We start from the raw sequence: 13,855 nt of genomic DNA on the forward strand, positions 1-13,855 counted from the left end.
TGCCCTCCAGATATTGCTGTTTTATTTTAGCCTAAAAATGGGGTATAGCAGTTAATTTAAACAAAAAACCAAAAAAAAGATAGTGGGTTTTGAGATGTTTTGAACTACAGCTCTCTGTATTGTAGTCCAAATGATCTACAGAACACTGGGATAGAATTACAGAATTGTAAGGGGCCACGAGGGTTATCAAGTCCAACCCCCTTCAATATTCTGCCCTACATGGGGCTTAATCATACAACCCTGAGATTAAGAGTCTCATGCTCTACCAACTGCATTATCCCTGTATGGCAAAGGCTGAACTGCCAGTCAATGCAGTACAGGGCAGCCAACATGGTGCCCTCCATATATTGTTGGACTACATCTCCTATCTTCCTTAACCATTGCCCCTGTTGGCTGGGACTGGTGAGAATTGGAGTACGGCAAAAAATGGAGAGCATCGTCCCCTGGTGTAGCAGTTGATAGTATGCAAGATGGAGCAAGAGTCTGTCTCAGTACAGTACTTGTGGTTGTATTTCTTGGGGCAAAGAAATGCATCTCCCCCCCCCCCCCCAGAGCTCTCAATGAGAAAATGCAATAAAGAGTATTGAGACTCCCAGATGTTGCTAAACTACAACTCCCAGCTTCTGTTCTAGGCCTATACTGAGATACCAGGTTACACCCTGGAGATGGACACTATACTTTTACATTCCCCACTGAAGTAGAAGATGAACCCACTACAGCAGCTTCTCTCTGATTTTCCTTTCACAAAGTCCCATCTGCTGCACCAAACAAGATTCCATTTAGGCTACAACCTGCAACTATACACTTTCGTCCAATCCTATCTCCTTTTTGCCCTGCCCTGCCCTGGGATTGGATTGAGCATCTCATTGATCCCTTGTTTTTACAGACTATAAAATGCAAGGCTGCTGTCGCCTGGGCAGTAGGGAAGCCGCTTTCTATTGAAGAGGTGGAAGTTGCCCCTCCAAAAGCTCACGAAGTCCGTGTTAAGGTAGATGAATTGTTTGTAGTCCCTTTCCATGCTCCTCCGCTATGAGGATAATTTTTCCTATCAATGTACAACTTGTGTCTGTTGTTGCTGTCTTTCTCCAGCTGTTTCTGAAATGGCCGTACAGATTTTATTACACTTGTGAGTCAGCAGTGGTAGTGATGGGTAAGCTAAGAGAAGTTTAAGACTGGTATGGAGTTTTCATTCCAGTTTAATTTGAAGCTGCTGCTGATCATAAATGTGTTTATTTGTTTGATTTGCAAAACATTTCCAATAAGACATCACCAAGTGATTTAACAATAGAGTCAAGCAGTATATAAGTAGGAATAAGAATAAATATAGAAGAACGTCACTTAGAATTCTTGTTGGAAAAGGAAGGTCTACAATAGTCACTGAAAATGCAATAGAGTTGGTGTTTTTCTGATTTATAGGGGGAAGGAGTTCCAAAAGGAAGGTGCCACCACCCTAAAGGCCTGATTCCTGCATTGTATGGAACTGACCTTCTGATGCGATGTTATCACAGGTCCTCTCCTACAGAGCACAGTGACCATAGCAGTTTGTGTCTTACATGATAACTTGGAAATGATTGCAAATTTCATAGAATCATAGAATTGTGTGGTTGGAAGATACTCCTAGGGTCACCCATTCCAACACCCTGCAATGCAGGAATCTCATTAAAGTTGGCCATCCAATCTCTGCTTAAAAACCTCCAAGGAAGGAGAGCCCACAACCTCCTGAGGGAGTCCATCACACTGCTGTTAGAAAGTCCTTCTTGATGTTCAGTAGGAATTTGATCTGTATTAAGTTGGTGCCTTTCACTTCCATTACACTATCCCAAACTCCAACCTTAATATTATGCTGTAAATCACTGCAAATGGAAACCCAAGAAGTCTTTGGAGTAGAGCATCCTTCACCATCCTGAAGCTCACCAGGTGTTTTGGTTTACAACTCCTGTTGACCCCAGATACCACACATTGAAGGGTGTCAAAAGCTGGGTTGGAGTAAACAGAATATAGAATAGAGCACAGGGAAAGTCAAAGAAATGCACTTTTTTCTCTTACAGGTAATAGCCACAGGGATATGTGGAACTGATGACCATGTTCTGACAGGCTCTTTCCCTAAAGTCAATTATCCTGTCATTCCTGGGCACGAAGGAGCTGGAATTGTAGAGAGCATAGGTGAAGGAGTGACTTGTGTGAAGCCAGGTACATAAAAGGATTTTAGATGTATTGTCAATATCTTTCTAAAGCACCACAGCATCATTTAACAATGCACAGTTGTGGTAAAATCTATGCTTGCCCAAGTAACTCTTACTGTATTTGAGATTATCCCTGATGAACCAGCACTAATCTTTGAATGTTTCCACTACGTAAGTGCTCCTTCCTCTCTGGACTGCAGGCTCTTTTTTAAATTAACTTTTTCTGAACAATAACATTGAGTAAAGGATGTGTGTCAGTATGCAGGCAGTGCCAATTTAAAAGGACTGACTTAACGCCCTAGTCCCTATTGCAGCCTCCACCAACCTAATGCCCTTCTCCCAGTGTTTTGGACTACAACTGCCATTGGCCCAAGCCAGCATGGAATGGAAACCACTTCCAATGGAAACCACTTTCGTCTCTTGAGCAAGGCATGCGCCTACTGCCTAGTGGCTAATGGGAGGGTGCGAGTGTGCCTTGCTCCAGCAGCTCCCATGATTCCTGGCTGTGCTGGCTGGGGCTGATGGGATTTGGAGTCCAAGAATGTCTGGAGGGCCATAGGTTCCCCACTCGCGATGTAGAACTTCCTGCTGCAGCCTGAAGTCATATGTGCCATAAGAAGTTTTCCCACTTTATTCCAAGGAGTGAATAATAGGCTCCTTGTTTACTTTGCTGAAGTGGACAGCAGGCTGGAGCATTTGTTGATGAGTGTTTGTTGTAGCAAGAAGAGCCTTGCGATGCTGTGGTCACAGTATTTTGATACATAACTCACTCCCTTCACTGAGCACTTGTTATGGATGCAGATTCCCTTTGTTAGGTTGTTTCTATCTACTATATTTTTATGCCTCTTTTATTTCTAGGAGACAAGGTTATCCCTCTTTGTCTGCCTCAGTGCGGAGAATGCGCCTCATGCCTGAAACCTAACACCAACTGTTGCCTAAAAACCCAGTGAGTTGTTCTGGAAATTTCTCCTGTATTTCTATATCGGCAATATGCAGCACAGCTTTTTGTTACTGACAAATCCCGATCTCTTTGAAACAGCCTTCTGGAGCCACAGAATCTAATGCCAGACAAAACCAGCCGATTCACCTGCCAGGGGAAGTTAGTTCACCACTTCCTTTGGATCAGCACTTTCTCAGAATATACAGTCATGCCTGACTCAACCGTTGTTAAAATTGATGATGGTGCCCCTCTGGATAAAGTCTGTCTTTTCGGCTGTGGATTTTCCACTGGCTATGGGGCTGCCCTCAATACAGCCCAGGTGAGGAATCCTGTTCTCCATTTGTGTTCCTTGGTAGACTCTTTTGGTCTGTGTAATAGACATGAGCTTCTTCTGTTGGAAATATGGCACACACCCTATTCCACAACTGGAATTTATCCTGGTCCTCTTTTCTCCATGGCTCTATAGGTCACGCCAGGTTCTTCCTGTGCTGTCTTCGGTTTGGGAGGAGTTGGTCTTTCTGTGGTCATGGGATGCAAAGCAGCTGGAGCTTCGCAGATCATTGGGATTGACATTAACAAAGACAAATTTGTAACAGCGAAAGAACTGGGAGCCACAGAATGCCTTAACCCTCTGGATTACAAGAAGCCAATTCAGGAAGTGCTGGTTGAAATGACAGGTCATGGTGTTGACTATTCATTTGAGGTTGTTGGGTGTTTGGATACGTTGGTACGTATTGTTTTTAGTCAAAAGATTTCTGGCTCCAATTTGTAATTTGATAACCATAGTTCGCCAGTTTGGAAGAAATTTCTAAGTGTGATTAGTGCCCAACAAACCAGGAAAAAGGGAATTGTAACACACAAAGGGAAGAGGGAGGTGGCAAATCAATTCACAAGCCCAAGAAGACTTGTGCATGTAGCGCTAAACCATAGTTTTATGTTTCATCTGAAGCAGTCCATATTGTCCCCAGGATCCCTGGCATTTCTAGAAAGTTGATTAATTTGTATTGATGATTTGTAAGGTGAAAGAGATGGCTCATAAACACCCATGTCGAAGCAACAACAACCCTTACTTCATTATTCTCCATTAACTATTTTGCAGTGCATCATGAAATGTCACTGTTCCTTTGCATGACAGCAACCTGTTTAATTTCCCCCCCTACGTCGATTAGACAGCTGCTCTGGCGTCCTGTCACATGGGCTGCGGAGTCTGCGTGATGGTTGGTGTGCCTCCTTTAGGCTCTAGGCTCTCCTTCGATCCTATGCTGCTTTTTACAGGACGCACCTTGAAAGGGAGCTTCATTGGAGGTATGGTGATGCACCATGAATGAGCAAGCATGTTGATGTATGGACATTTCCCAGTTCCTGTGTTTAGTACTGTGAAACCCTGAATAGGTCATGTAATGGTTATAGGGGTTGCTCGTGCGTAAGTTGCCGCCACTCCTGCATAGGTTACCTGGTTGAACCCTTTCTGTCTGGACAGCCCTTCACTTCGTGAAGTGACTGAATCTGTCAGTGGGCGTTTCTTGAACTTCTTCCAGCAAAGAAGTTCTTTGACGCCAAGTCTCCTCCTACTCTCCCTGCGCGGAAGTCTTCTGCACAGGGAGGGTGTGGGCAGCGGAGCACCCGTGCTCTCCCCGCTGGTCTCTGGTGAAGAGTCCTGGAGCCTCCTCTCCGATTCCCCCATCTGCCCCCCTTCTCCACTGGTGTTACGCTGATTTCCTTCCCCAGCAGATGGGCTGCCTCTCTCCCTACTGGGACCCTCTCTGGCATCCCTCTGGAGCCTTCCCTCCACATCTAGCTCCGATGGCAGTGCCCTGACAGGTCATGAAGTTGTTTAATAACTGTGAAGAAATGTCTATGTGCCACTACTAAGAAAGTCCTTTCCCAGGTGACTGATCAATGTGCTTCCACCCAGATTGGCAAGAAGGGCCTCCATCTTTAAAGCGTGAAAGAAGGGGACATTGTAGGGTGGCGGAGCTCACCTGACCTCCAGCTAGTCACATCAATGATGCTTACTGGGAGGTTCAGTAGGAGGAATCAGGCCAGCATGATTCATATACACCAGCGGAGCCAATGCAGCATTCCCACTGGTGTATTTGCACCATATTGGCCTTGTCTTCTCACTCCACCTACCGGTAAGCAGTGACGCAACCAGATGGAGTTCAGGTAAATACTGCTGCCCCACTTCTTTGCAGAGACACACAGAGAACCACACCTGATGGTGATCTCAGGGCATGGATTCGTACATATTAGTATTAGTATTTTATTTGTACCCTGCCCATCTGACAGGGTTGTCCCAGCCACTCTGGGCAACTTCCAACATGTACTGTATAAAAAGAGAATAAAACATTAAACATTTTAAAAATTCCATATACAGTGGTGCCTCGCAAGACGAAATTAATCCGTTCCGCGAGTCTCTTCGTCTTGCGGTTTTTTTCGTCTTGCGAAGCATGGCTATTAGCGGCTTAGTGGCTATTAACAGCTTAGCGGCTTTAAGAAAAAGGAAACAAACTCGCAAGAACTCGCAAGACATTTCATCTTGCGAAGCAAGCCCATAGGGAAAATCGTCTTGCGACGCGAAAACCGAAAAACCCTTTCGTCTTGCACGTTTTTTGTTTTGCAAGGCATTCGTCTTGCGGGGCACCACTGTACAGGCATTCCTTTAGATACTGAAGTCACAAGCCATGTAGGGTGTTAAAAATTAAACTCTGTACTTAGAATTGCCCCCGGAAAGGGGCTGAAATGTTGAATTGGTGTAATAAAGAATGCATGTGCATATGTGAATCTCTCCACCTACTACCTTCTCAGGCAGGGAAGGGAGGCTGTTTAACCCTTTCCTTCTCAGCCATCATTCCACTCGGCCTACACACCCCTTGCCATTCCCAGCCTGTCCCATCCTAGCCTTGTCCAGATAAGCTGCAGCAATTTTGGTGTTTTGAGGGTAGCTCAGTCTCGTTATACCAGCTACAGCTGTGTATCTGTAAGAATTCCTGGACTAGAAGTGGGAGCTGCAGTATGGGTTGCTGCCAGAACCAAATTTTGTTTTGAAGACTGGTTGTTGCTGCCCTTTATTTTCTTGAGAGAATAAGCAGTAGCAACCCACGTGTTTTCTGACTGTCCTCTTGCCCTATCTTAGGCTTTATAAGACCTTGAGAATATCAGAAGCCTTGTATTGCTGAGTCATTTTTATGGCGTGAAAAAAATTCTGGGTGATAAACATTGTGTGGGTCGTGGTGCTTGGCATGATAACATAAGATGAGCCCAATGGCCGTCTCGTCCAACATTCTGTTCTCACAGTGGCCAGCTGGATGCCTGTCGGAAACCATTTGAATGCAAGAGTACTCTTCCTTCCTGTGGTTTCCAGCGACTGGTATTCAGAAGTATTGCTGCTTCCAACTGCTGTTTTGTTGCTTCTCCAGGATGGAAGATGAAAGATTCTATCCCTCAGCTGGTATCCAGTTACATGGAGGAGAAATTTAAGTCAGATATTTTAATAACCCACACTTTGCCATTCAGCAAGATCAGCGAAGGATTCGATTTGCTTCATGCAGGGAAGAGGTGAGATTTGTGACTTATTGGTACTTGCAGAACTTCTTTTCTTTCTGTTGCAGAATTTTCTTTAAAGCCACTGACATTCTGAGGAACTGGCCTGTCTGAGAAGAAGGGATTGGCACCAATAACTACTTGGGAATTTATAGGACAATGTGGCTAAGTCACACCCGGGCATTGGAAGACTCACTTCAATAAAACCCTGATCTCAACCCTCCCAGGTAGACCAGAAACCCTTTGGCTTATATAAGTAGAGCTATAGAGCTGGGACGCAGGTGGCGCTGTGGGTTAAAGCCTCAGCGCCTAGGACTTGCCGATCGAAAGGTCGGCGGTTCGAATACCTGCGGCGGGGTGCGCTCCCGCTGCTCGGTCCCAGCGCCTGCCAACCTAGCAGTTCGAAAGCACCTCCGGCTGCAAGTAGATAAATAGGGACCGCTTACCAGCGGGAAGGTAAACGGCGTTTCCGTGTGCGGCTCTGGCTCGCCAGATGCAGCTTGTCACGCTGGCCACGTGACCCAGAAGTGTCTGCGGACAGCGCTGGCTCCCGGCCTATAGAGTGAGATGAGCGCACAACCCCAGAGTCTGTCAAGACTGGCCCGTACGGGCAGGGGTACCTTTACCTTTTACCAATTTTTAAAATGAATGAATAAATAAATAAAAACTTACGGCACCAGGCTTATCTGTGTACAGTCATATAGGCAGTGGGGTGCGCTCCCGCTGCTCAGTCCCAGCGCCTGCCAACCTAGCAGTTCGAAAGCACCTCCGGGTGCAAGTAGATAAACAGGGACCGCTTACCAGCAGGAAGGTAAACAGCGTTTCCGTGTGCGGCTCTGGCTCGCCAGATGCAGCTTTGTCACGCTGGCCACGTGACCCGGAAGTGTCTCCGGACAGCGCTGGCCCCTGGCCTCTTGAGTGAGATGGGCGCACAACCCCAGAGTCTGTCAAGACTGGCCTGTACGGGCAGGGGTACCTTTACCTTTTATAGAGCTGGAAGGGGTCTGGGAGATGCTCTATTGAGTTAGGTGCATTTTTATAAATCTCTTCCCCCAAGGGAGACATACAAGGTTTGTCCTGCTCTAGCGGTTGCAACAACTCTGTGAGCACTCTAAAGTCTCAGTTTTTTCTTGTCAAATATGCCTCACCCCCTCTGACCACAGATCTGCAGCAGCAAAGTAATGCTGGCATTACCCCACCGTCAATGGCCTTGGCAGTGGGCAGAGGAATGGTATCTGTTTGTCACCTTTGGGGGGTGAAGTCAAATTGTTGGAAGGTTACAGCACCTGCTGTGGCTGTAGAGACATGTTTAGTTGCAGCAGGGGTAGATGAAGACATCCAGTTGTGCTGCTGCAGATGCACTGTGGTGTTTCTTCTCTCTCTGCTCCTCCCAGAGCTCATTCCTCCTCTGGAAACTGCTGTGGATACACAACCTGACTGCCTTGTCTACAGGCACTGCAATCATCTGCAAGGGATTCCCACATTGTGGGGTAGATGTTACCAGCCTTCATGTCATGTCTACAGACATCTATGTAATGCAGAGTTGGTCCGCCAATGGGCCTAGTGCCTGAAGCCCATAGCTCCTTGGGGATCCAGCCACCTTCCATTCTGTGGACATGGTCAAGCCAGCATAGACGTCGCTGAGACAGGAGTGCAAACATGCTGGGAATGTGGGCTTGGGAGAGCACACCTTTGTTTGAAACTCTGTCCTGCCATGTGGTACCCAAAATCCAGGGATGCTGGTGGCGCTGTGGTCTAAACCACTGAGCCTCTTGGGCTTGCCAATCTGAAGGTCAGCGATTCAAATCTGCGCTACGGGGTGAGCTCCCGTTGCTCTGTCCCAACTCCTGCCAACCTAGCAGTTTGAAAGCATGCCAGTCCAAGTGGATAAATGGGTACCACTGCAGAGGGAAGGTAAACGGCGTTTCCATGTGCTCTGGTTTCCGTCATGGTATTCTGTTGCGCCAGAAGCAGTTTAGTCATGCCACATGACCCAGAAAGCTGTCTGTGGACAAACGCCGGCTCCCTCGGCCTGAAAGTGAGATGAGCGCCACAACCCCATAGTTGCCTTTGACTGGACTTAACCATCCAGTGGTTTTTTTCTTTACCTTTTTACCCCAAATCCTCCTGACACAGTGCATGTGTAAGGCATTGCGAGGTTGCTGCTGATGGTTGTAAGTTATGGCTCACATAAAGCAGCGTGCTTGACACACAAGCCTGGTAGACCTTCATCTTGGTCTCCCAATTAATCCCTCCCCACCATACTTGGTGCAAAGGGGATTTGGATTGCTCTTTACCACATACACATATAAAAATATATCTATGTGGTGTATGAAAACTCAGTAAGCTTATCTTAGGTTAACTGCAGCTATCTAAGGTACCAGTTCTCCGTCGCATGTGGCCACATAACAAGATGTGATTTGCCACCTCACCGAAATGTTGTTGGATATTGGATACTGTACTACTAGAAGCAGACTGCAAGAATGGCAGTCATGTTTCTCTCCCTCTCCTCAGCTCCAAGTTGCCAGCAACATCTGTCCAGCAGTATGTTAAACAAAAAATTAATGATCACACGAGGGTCCAAAAATAAACTCTGCTTCATTGCTTTTTCAGCAAAAGGATTTGCAAAGTTAACTCTACTTTTTCCTCTTTCAGCATTCGTATTGTCTTGGTGTTTTGAGTTGCTGGCTTGCCGAAGCTTCCCAAATGCCTTCAGTCTGGAACGTCTCAGAAAGAATTCTCTCTCTTCCAAATGTGGTTGCTTTTTAAAAACAAACAAAACCAAATACACTATAAAAATTGCTGGCAAATGACATGAAGTGCCTTTCATACATTTTATTATGGGAGTGGAAATTGTACAAACAAACATAGCATGGTTCACGACAGTGAGCTGGTTTCACTTCGCTCTGGATGCTTAGAGATCCCAAATCATGCTCTCAAATCTAAACCATACACAGAAAACAAAACATACAATTTCTGAGCACCCGGAGCTGATTTAAATTAGCCAACAGAAAGCCGTTATCTAGGGATGGAAAGATCAGTCTAGATCTGTTTCTTATGGGTTTGTTCATAACTCTCCTATCCTGTTCCTGCATCATCCTGCAACTTTAAAACAACAACACAAATTCAGCTCATCCTAGGTAAGATTTTAGTTATCTTAAATAAACAGGCAAGGCCACAAGTAAACCAGCAAGGCTTCCAGGAGGTACCCTGGAAATTATTTGTTTAATTCTCCTGCAGCAAGACAGTACCCCCAGGTCAAAACTCAAAACCTGAACATAGAAATCTCCCAAGTCTGTTATACAATTCTTACAATTAGTAAATAATTAGTAAACATTAGCAAATGCGTCAAAGTCATTAAGAACAGGTCTGTGCATCAATTTTATCTAAATTAATATTAATGTACTTTATTGCTGCTCATATTCCTTATCTTGTTGATACATTAGCCCCTGCCGGGTCTCTACTGTGTAAAGAGCACAATATTTTATGACTAAATCAACAACTCTTTGCCCACCACAGGACCAGTGCATGATATACTGCCAAGTTCAGCCAACAATCTCAATTATAAGTAGTACAAGTGTAAACAGCATCAGACTTTGTCCTGTGCAGGAGGTTTTCACAGTTCATTCTGATTCAATACTATTTAGCTCAGTTGGTTAGAACATGGTGCTGATAATGTACCATTAGTTCGATCCCTGTGTGGGACAACTGCATATTCCTACATTGCAGGGGTCTGGGCTAGATTATTTTCCATATGTTAAACTGATCTAAGGATTTTTGGGGGATCTTGAGGGGAGCAAAGACAGTGAGAAGCACAAGGAGAATCAGGCAAAAGACAAGCATTCCCTTCACATACACTCATAGACTCCTTTTGCAGTATAAAACCCTGATTGTTTCTAAACCTGGTAGAGCAGGTTTTCTCATGGCAGAAGTTCAGCCTTCAACATGTGGAGATCTGCAAGAGTGGTAACTAATGGAAGGTGGTGAGACCAGGGAGCGTACCGCTGCTGCCCTCCCTCATAAGAAGGTAATGGAAAGGTGGTGGAAACATCTGACAAAGGCTTTTGTTTGGTTTGATCTGATCTGAAAGAAATCCACCCACTTCCTTGTTTCTCCCACTTCAAGCACTGCTTGAGGACAGCTGATCAAGGAATATATAGTTCTTGTTTTGGCCACTAAAGGTAAAGGGACCCCTGACCATTAGGTCCAGTCGTGACCGACTCTGGGGTTGTGGCACTCATCTCACTTTATTGGCCGAGAGAGCTGGCGTACAGCTTCCAGGTCATGTGGCCAGCATGACTAAGCCGCTTCTGGTGAACCAGAGAAGTGCACAGAAACGCCGTTTACCTTCCCGCCGGAGCAGTACCTATTTATCTACTTTCACTTTGACATGCTTTCGAACTGCTAGGTTGGCAGGAGCAGGGACCAAGCAACAGGAGCTCACCCCCTTGCGGGGATTCGAACCACCAACCTTCAGATCGGCAAGCCCTAGGCTCTGTGGTTTAACCCACAGCGCCACTTCGAATTCTTGAGTGGAAGAGCAAGAAAGATCTATGAGTGATAAACTTCAGAGGAAATTGTGCAGAATAAACAATGAAAAATGTTAATTCATATTTGGAAGCCCAAAGGCGGTTTGAAAGCCGAATTGGATTTTTTTTCCGAAACGGACTTGATAATTCGCTTCATTTGAATGTTATGTTGATTTGTCTTTTGCTAGTGATAAATGAAAGCTCTGCAGAAAATCTGTTGCCAGAATGTCCTGGAGGGGAAACTATCCTTAAGTCCAAATTAGTTCTCTTTTTCAATTTATTTATCTCAAAACATACAAAAGGATAAAAGCAAATAACTGCTTTCCAAAACATTGGTGCAGTTTGCAGAGCTGACACAGAGTTGCAGCACAAAACAGATCAATATAAGCACATCATAAACACATTTTAATTTTGTTAATCTACACCAAGATAAAATCTCCACATTGACATGTGAGTGACAGGAGGGTGGAGCACTCCCACAATTTTGTTTATATAAGTGTATGAATTGATACCATACCCAAAGCACTCCTTGGTGGTGGCTGAGCTACTCTGAGAGTACTAGAGCCAAACTGTTTGCAAAAGGAGAGTAGAAGATTTCCAAGGCCGAGCCACTGTCATTCTCGTAGCCACTAATGACAACCATACTAATGTTTTGCTTTGACCTTGTGATTTAAGGTTGTTTCCATAGGCCACAGACCTAAAGAAGGGGTCTAAGACAAGAGTTTGAACAGTGATAGCAGATTGGTTCTTGATACAAAAGCCAACCAGGCTGGTTGATCCTTACTTCAACATTGACAATGGGACTGAGTTCACCACACCTGAGAGCAGCTAGTTTAAAGATCACAGGGTAGGGCTCACGTCTCTCACTGCACTGTCAGCTCCCCATCCCTCAACATCTGCCACCTGAGGCAATCACTACACTCTGCTCTGCCATTCAGCCTAATGTCCTTCCAGGACAAGGTTGTGAAGATAACATGGGAGAGAGGCAATTTACTGCCTGAGTCCCTGGAGGGTGGATGTGACAAACATATAACAGCAATTCCGGTGCTTATATGGCCAACATCTTTTCTGCCAAATGCAGTGATCTTTGCAATCTGGAAGCCCGTATTCTCCCATAGGGCAGAAACCAGATCAAGGCTTATCTTCAGGTTTTTGGCTTCCCTTGTAAAAAACACTTGAAATGTGAACTTCTACTGTTTATTAAGCTCTTCAAATAACCCTCAGGCACCTGCACTGGGTAGGAGAAGAACACAGAAAAGAAAATACACTAGTTTCCTTCTGGTAAATTCCACAACAGGAATTGGGAGCTCTGGGGCCTGCAGGAGGCTGGAGGACACGCAGAAAACCATAAGGACTCTCTAGGTCACTCACACCATTTCTGGCTACGAAAGAAATTGTTTAATTATTTCCTGGTGCTGTGTGTATGCGCGATCACGCAAAAGTGAGGATTTGCCTGTTCTTCAATAACCTGTAATAGAATTTCTTTCCCAGTTTTCGACCCTAATGGCTTCTGCACACCCTCCTTTATGCATTAGTAAAAAGTGTGTGCCTCTGGCATCTGAGTAAAAAGCATTGTGTGTGATTATGCTCTATTCTAAATAATTTGAGCAAGAGAACATGGGCCAGAATGATTTTTACTTGTATGTACAAGTTTTTAGTCAGAATGTCTGTACCTGAACTGACCTTTTTCTTTTTAGATCCAATATTGTCCTAGCTCGTAATGTTAGTTTACTTTAGATGGTAGCTCCAGGGGGAATTAATTTCAGCTAAATACTTGCCAGGAACAAACAAACTTTGAATCCCAGCTAGAAATGGACCCTGGCCTATCATAGATTATACATTATGTGTGTGGTGGAGGAAATAGTTGTTTGTGTATCTCTACATTCTTGCTTTAGGCAAGGAGTGATAAACAAGAAGAGAAGTCCTTTGTAAAGGAGCAAGCTTGTGGCAAAACTGAAAGCCAGATCTGGACACATGGCGACTGCAGGAAAGGTAAGGAAGACTGTTTTTATGGTTCAGTCTAGTCGATCTGAACGCTGCATTCTAATGTTTGCTTTTGCATAGCTATTACATTGCTTTGAAGAGGAAAACTAAGCTTTGCTACATTCCCATTGCCAGAGAAGAGAAACCTCTGAATTTTATTTGTGCAAATTGCAAAGCTCCAAAGACCAAGATGTAAAAAATTATCTCCTATTTATACATTCAAAACAAGAGCCTGCTTGATATAAGTGAATGAGACAAACAGCAGGACACTCGATTTTCCCAAGAATACTAAAAGCTGACATTGCATTGTGTAGGCATTAAATAATAAACCAAGAAGTTCTGGGTTTGAAGGTTACCTCAACCATTAGATTGCATTACACAAGTTATTATTGTTGTTGAAATAATTCATTACATACATAGAAATAATTTATTTTTAAAAACCTTACAAACTTATATTGATAATAAACCTGCCATTTTTTTAATAACAATGCATGTTATAATTACAGTCTTCCCAAAAGTGTATATGGTTTGACATAGTCATGCAGACTGTCAGTTTCAAATAATTATATTGACCCAAAGTTGATATTTCATTTACTAACATCAGGAAATTGGCACTAGCTGCTTGAAAGAAGCCCTCGTAGGTCTTTGATGGAGGTCTTTTCTACCTTTAACTGAAG

General features: G+C 44.5%; 2 protein-coding genes across 4 annotated transcripts in view; one reads left to right on the forward strand and one right to left on the reverse strand.

Annotated features, from left to right (window-relative positions):
* The window catches only part of LOC310852780 (uncharacterized protein C4orf17 homolog), a 150,695-nt gene that overhangs the window by 84,601 nt on the left and 52,239 nt on the right, over positions 1–13,855 (reverse strand). The window lies entirely within an intron of this gene.
* The window catches only part of LOC310853087 (uncharacterized protein), a 40,029-nt gene that overhangs the window by 881 nt on the left and 25,293 nt on the right, over positions 1–13,855 (forward strand). Inside the window, exons 2-10 of the mRNA XM_083757251.1 lie at positions 887–988; positions 2,049–2,190; positions 3,042–3,129; positions 3,223–3,442; positions 3,590–3,850; positions 4,293–4,428; positions 6,543–6,681; positions 9,322–9,339; positions 13,130–13,187. Of these exons, the coding sequence (XP_083613377.1) occupies positions 887–988; positions 2,049–2,190; positions 3,042–3,129; positions 3,223–3,442; positions 3,590–3,850; positions 4,293–4,428; positions 6,543–6,681; positions 9,322–9,339; positions 13,130–13,187 (1,164 nt within the window). The remainder of the gene's footprint in view (positions 1–886; positions 989–2,048; positions 2,191–3,041; positions 3,130–3,222; positions 3,443–3,589; positions 3,851–4,292; positions 4,429–6,542; positions 6,682–9,321; positions 9,340–13,129; positions 13,188–13,855) is intronic.

This window comes from Podarcis gaigeae, assembly GCF_964106915.1.
Source record: "Podarcis gaigeae genome assembly, chromosome: 9".
Lineage (NCBI taxonomy): Eukaryota > Metazoa > Chordata > Lepidosauria > Squamata > Lacertidae > Podarcis > Podarcis gaigeae.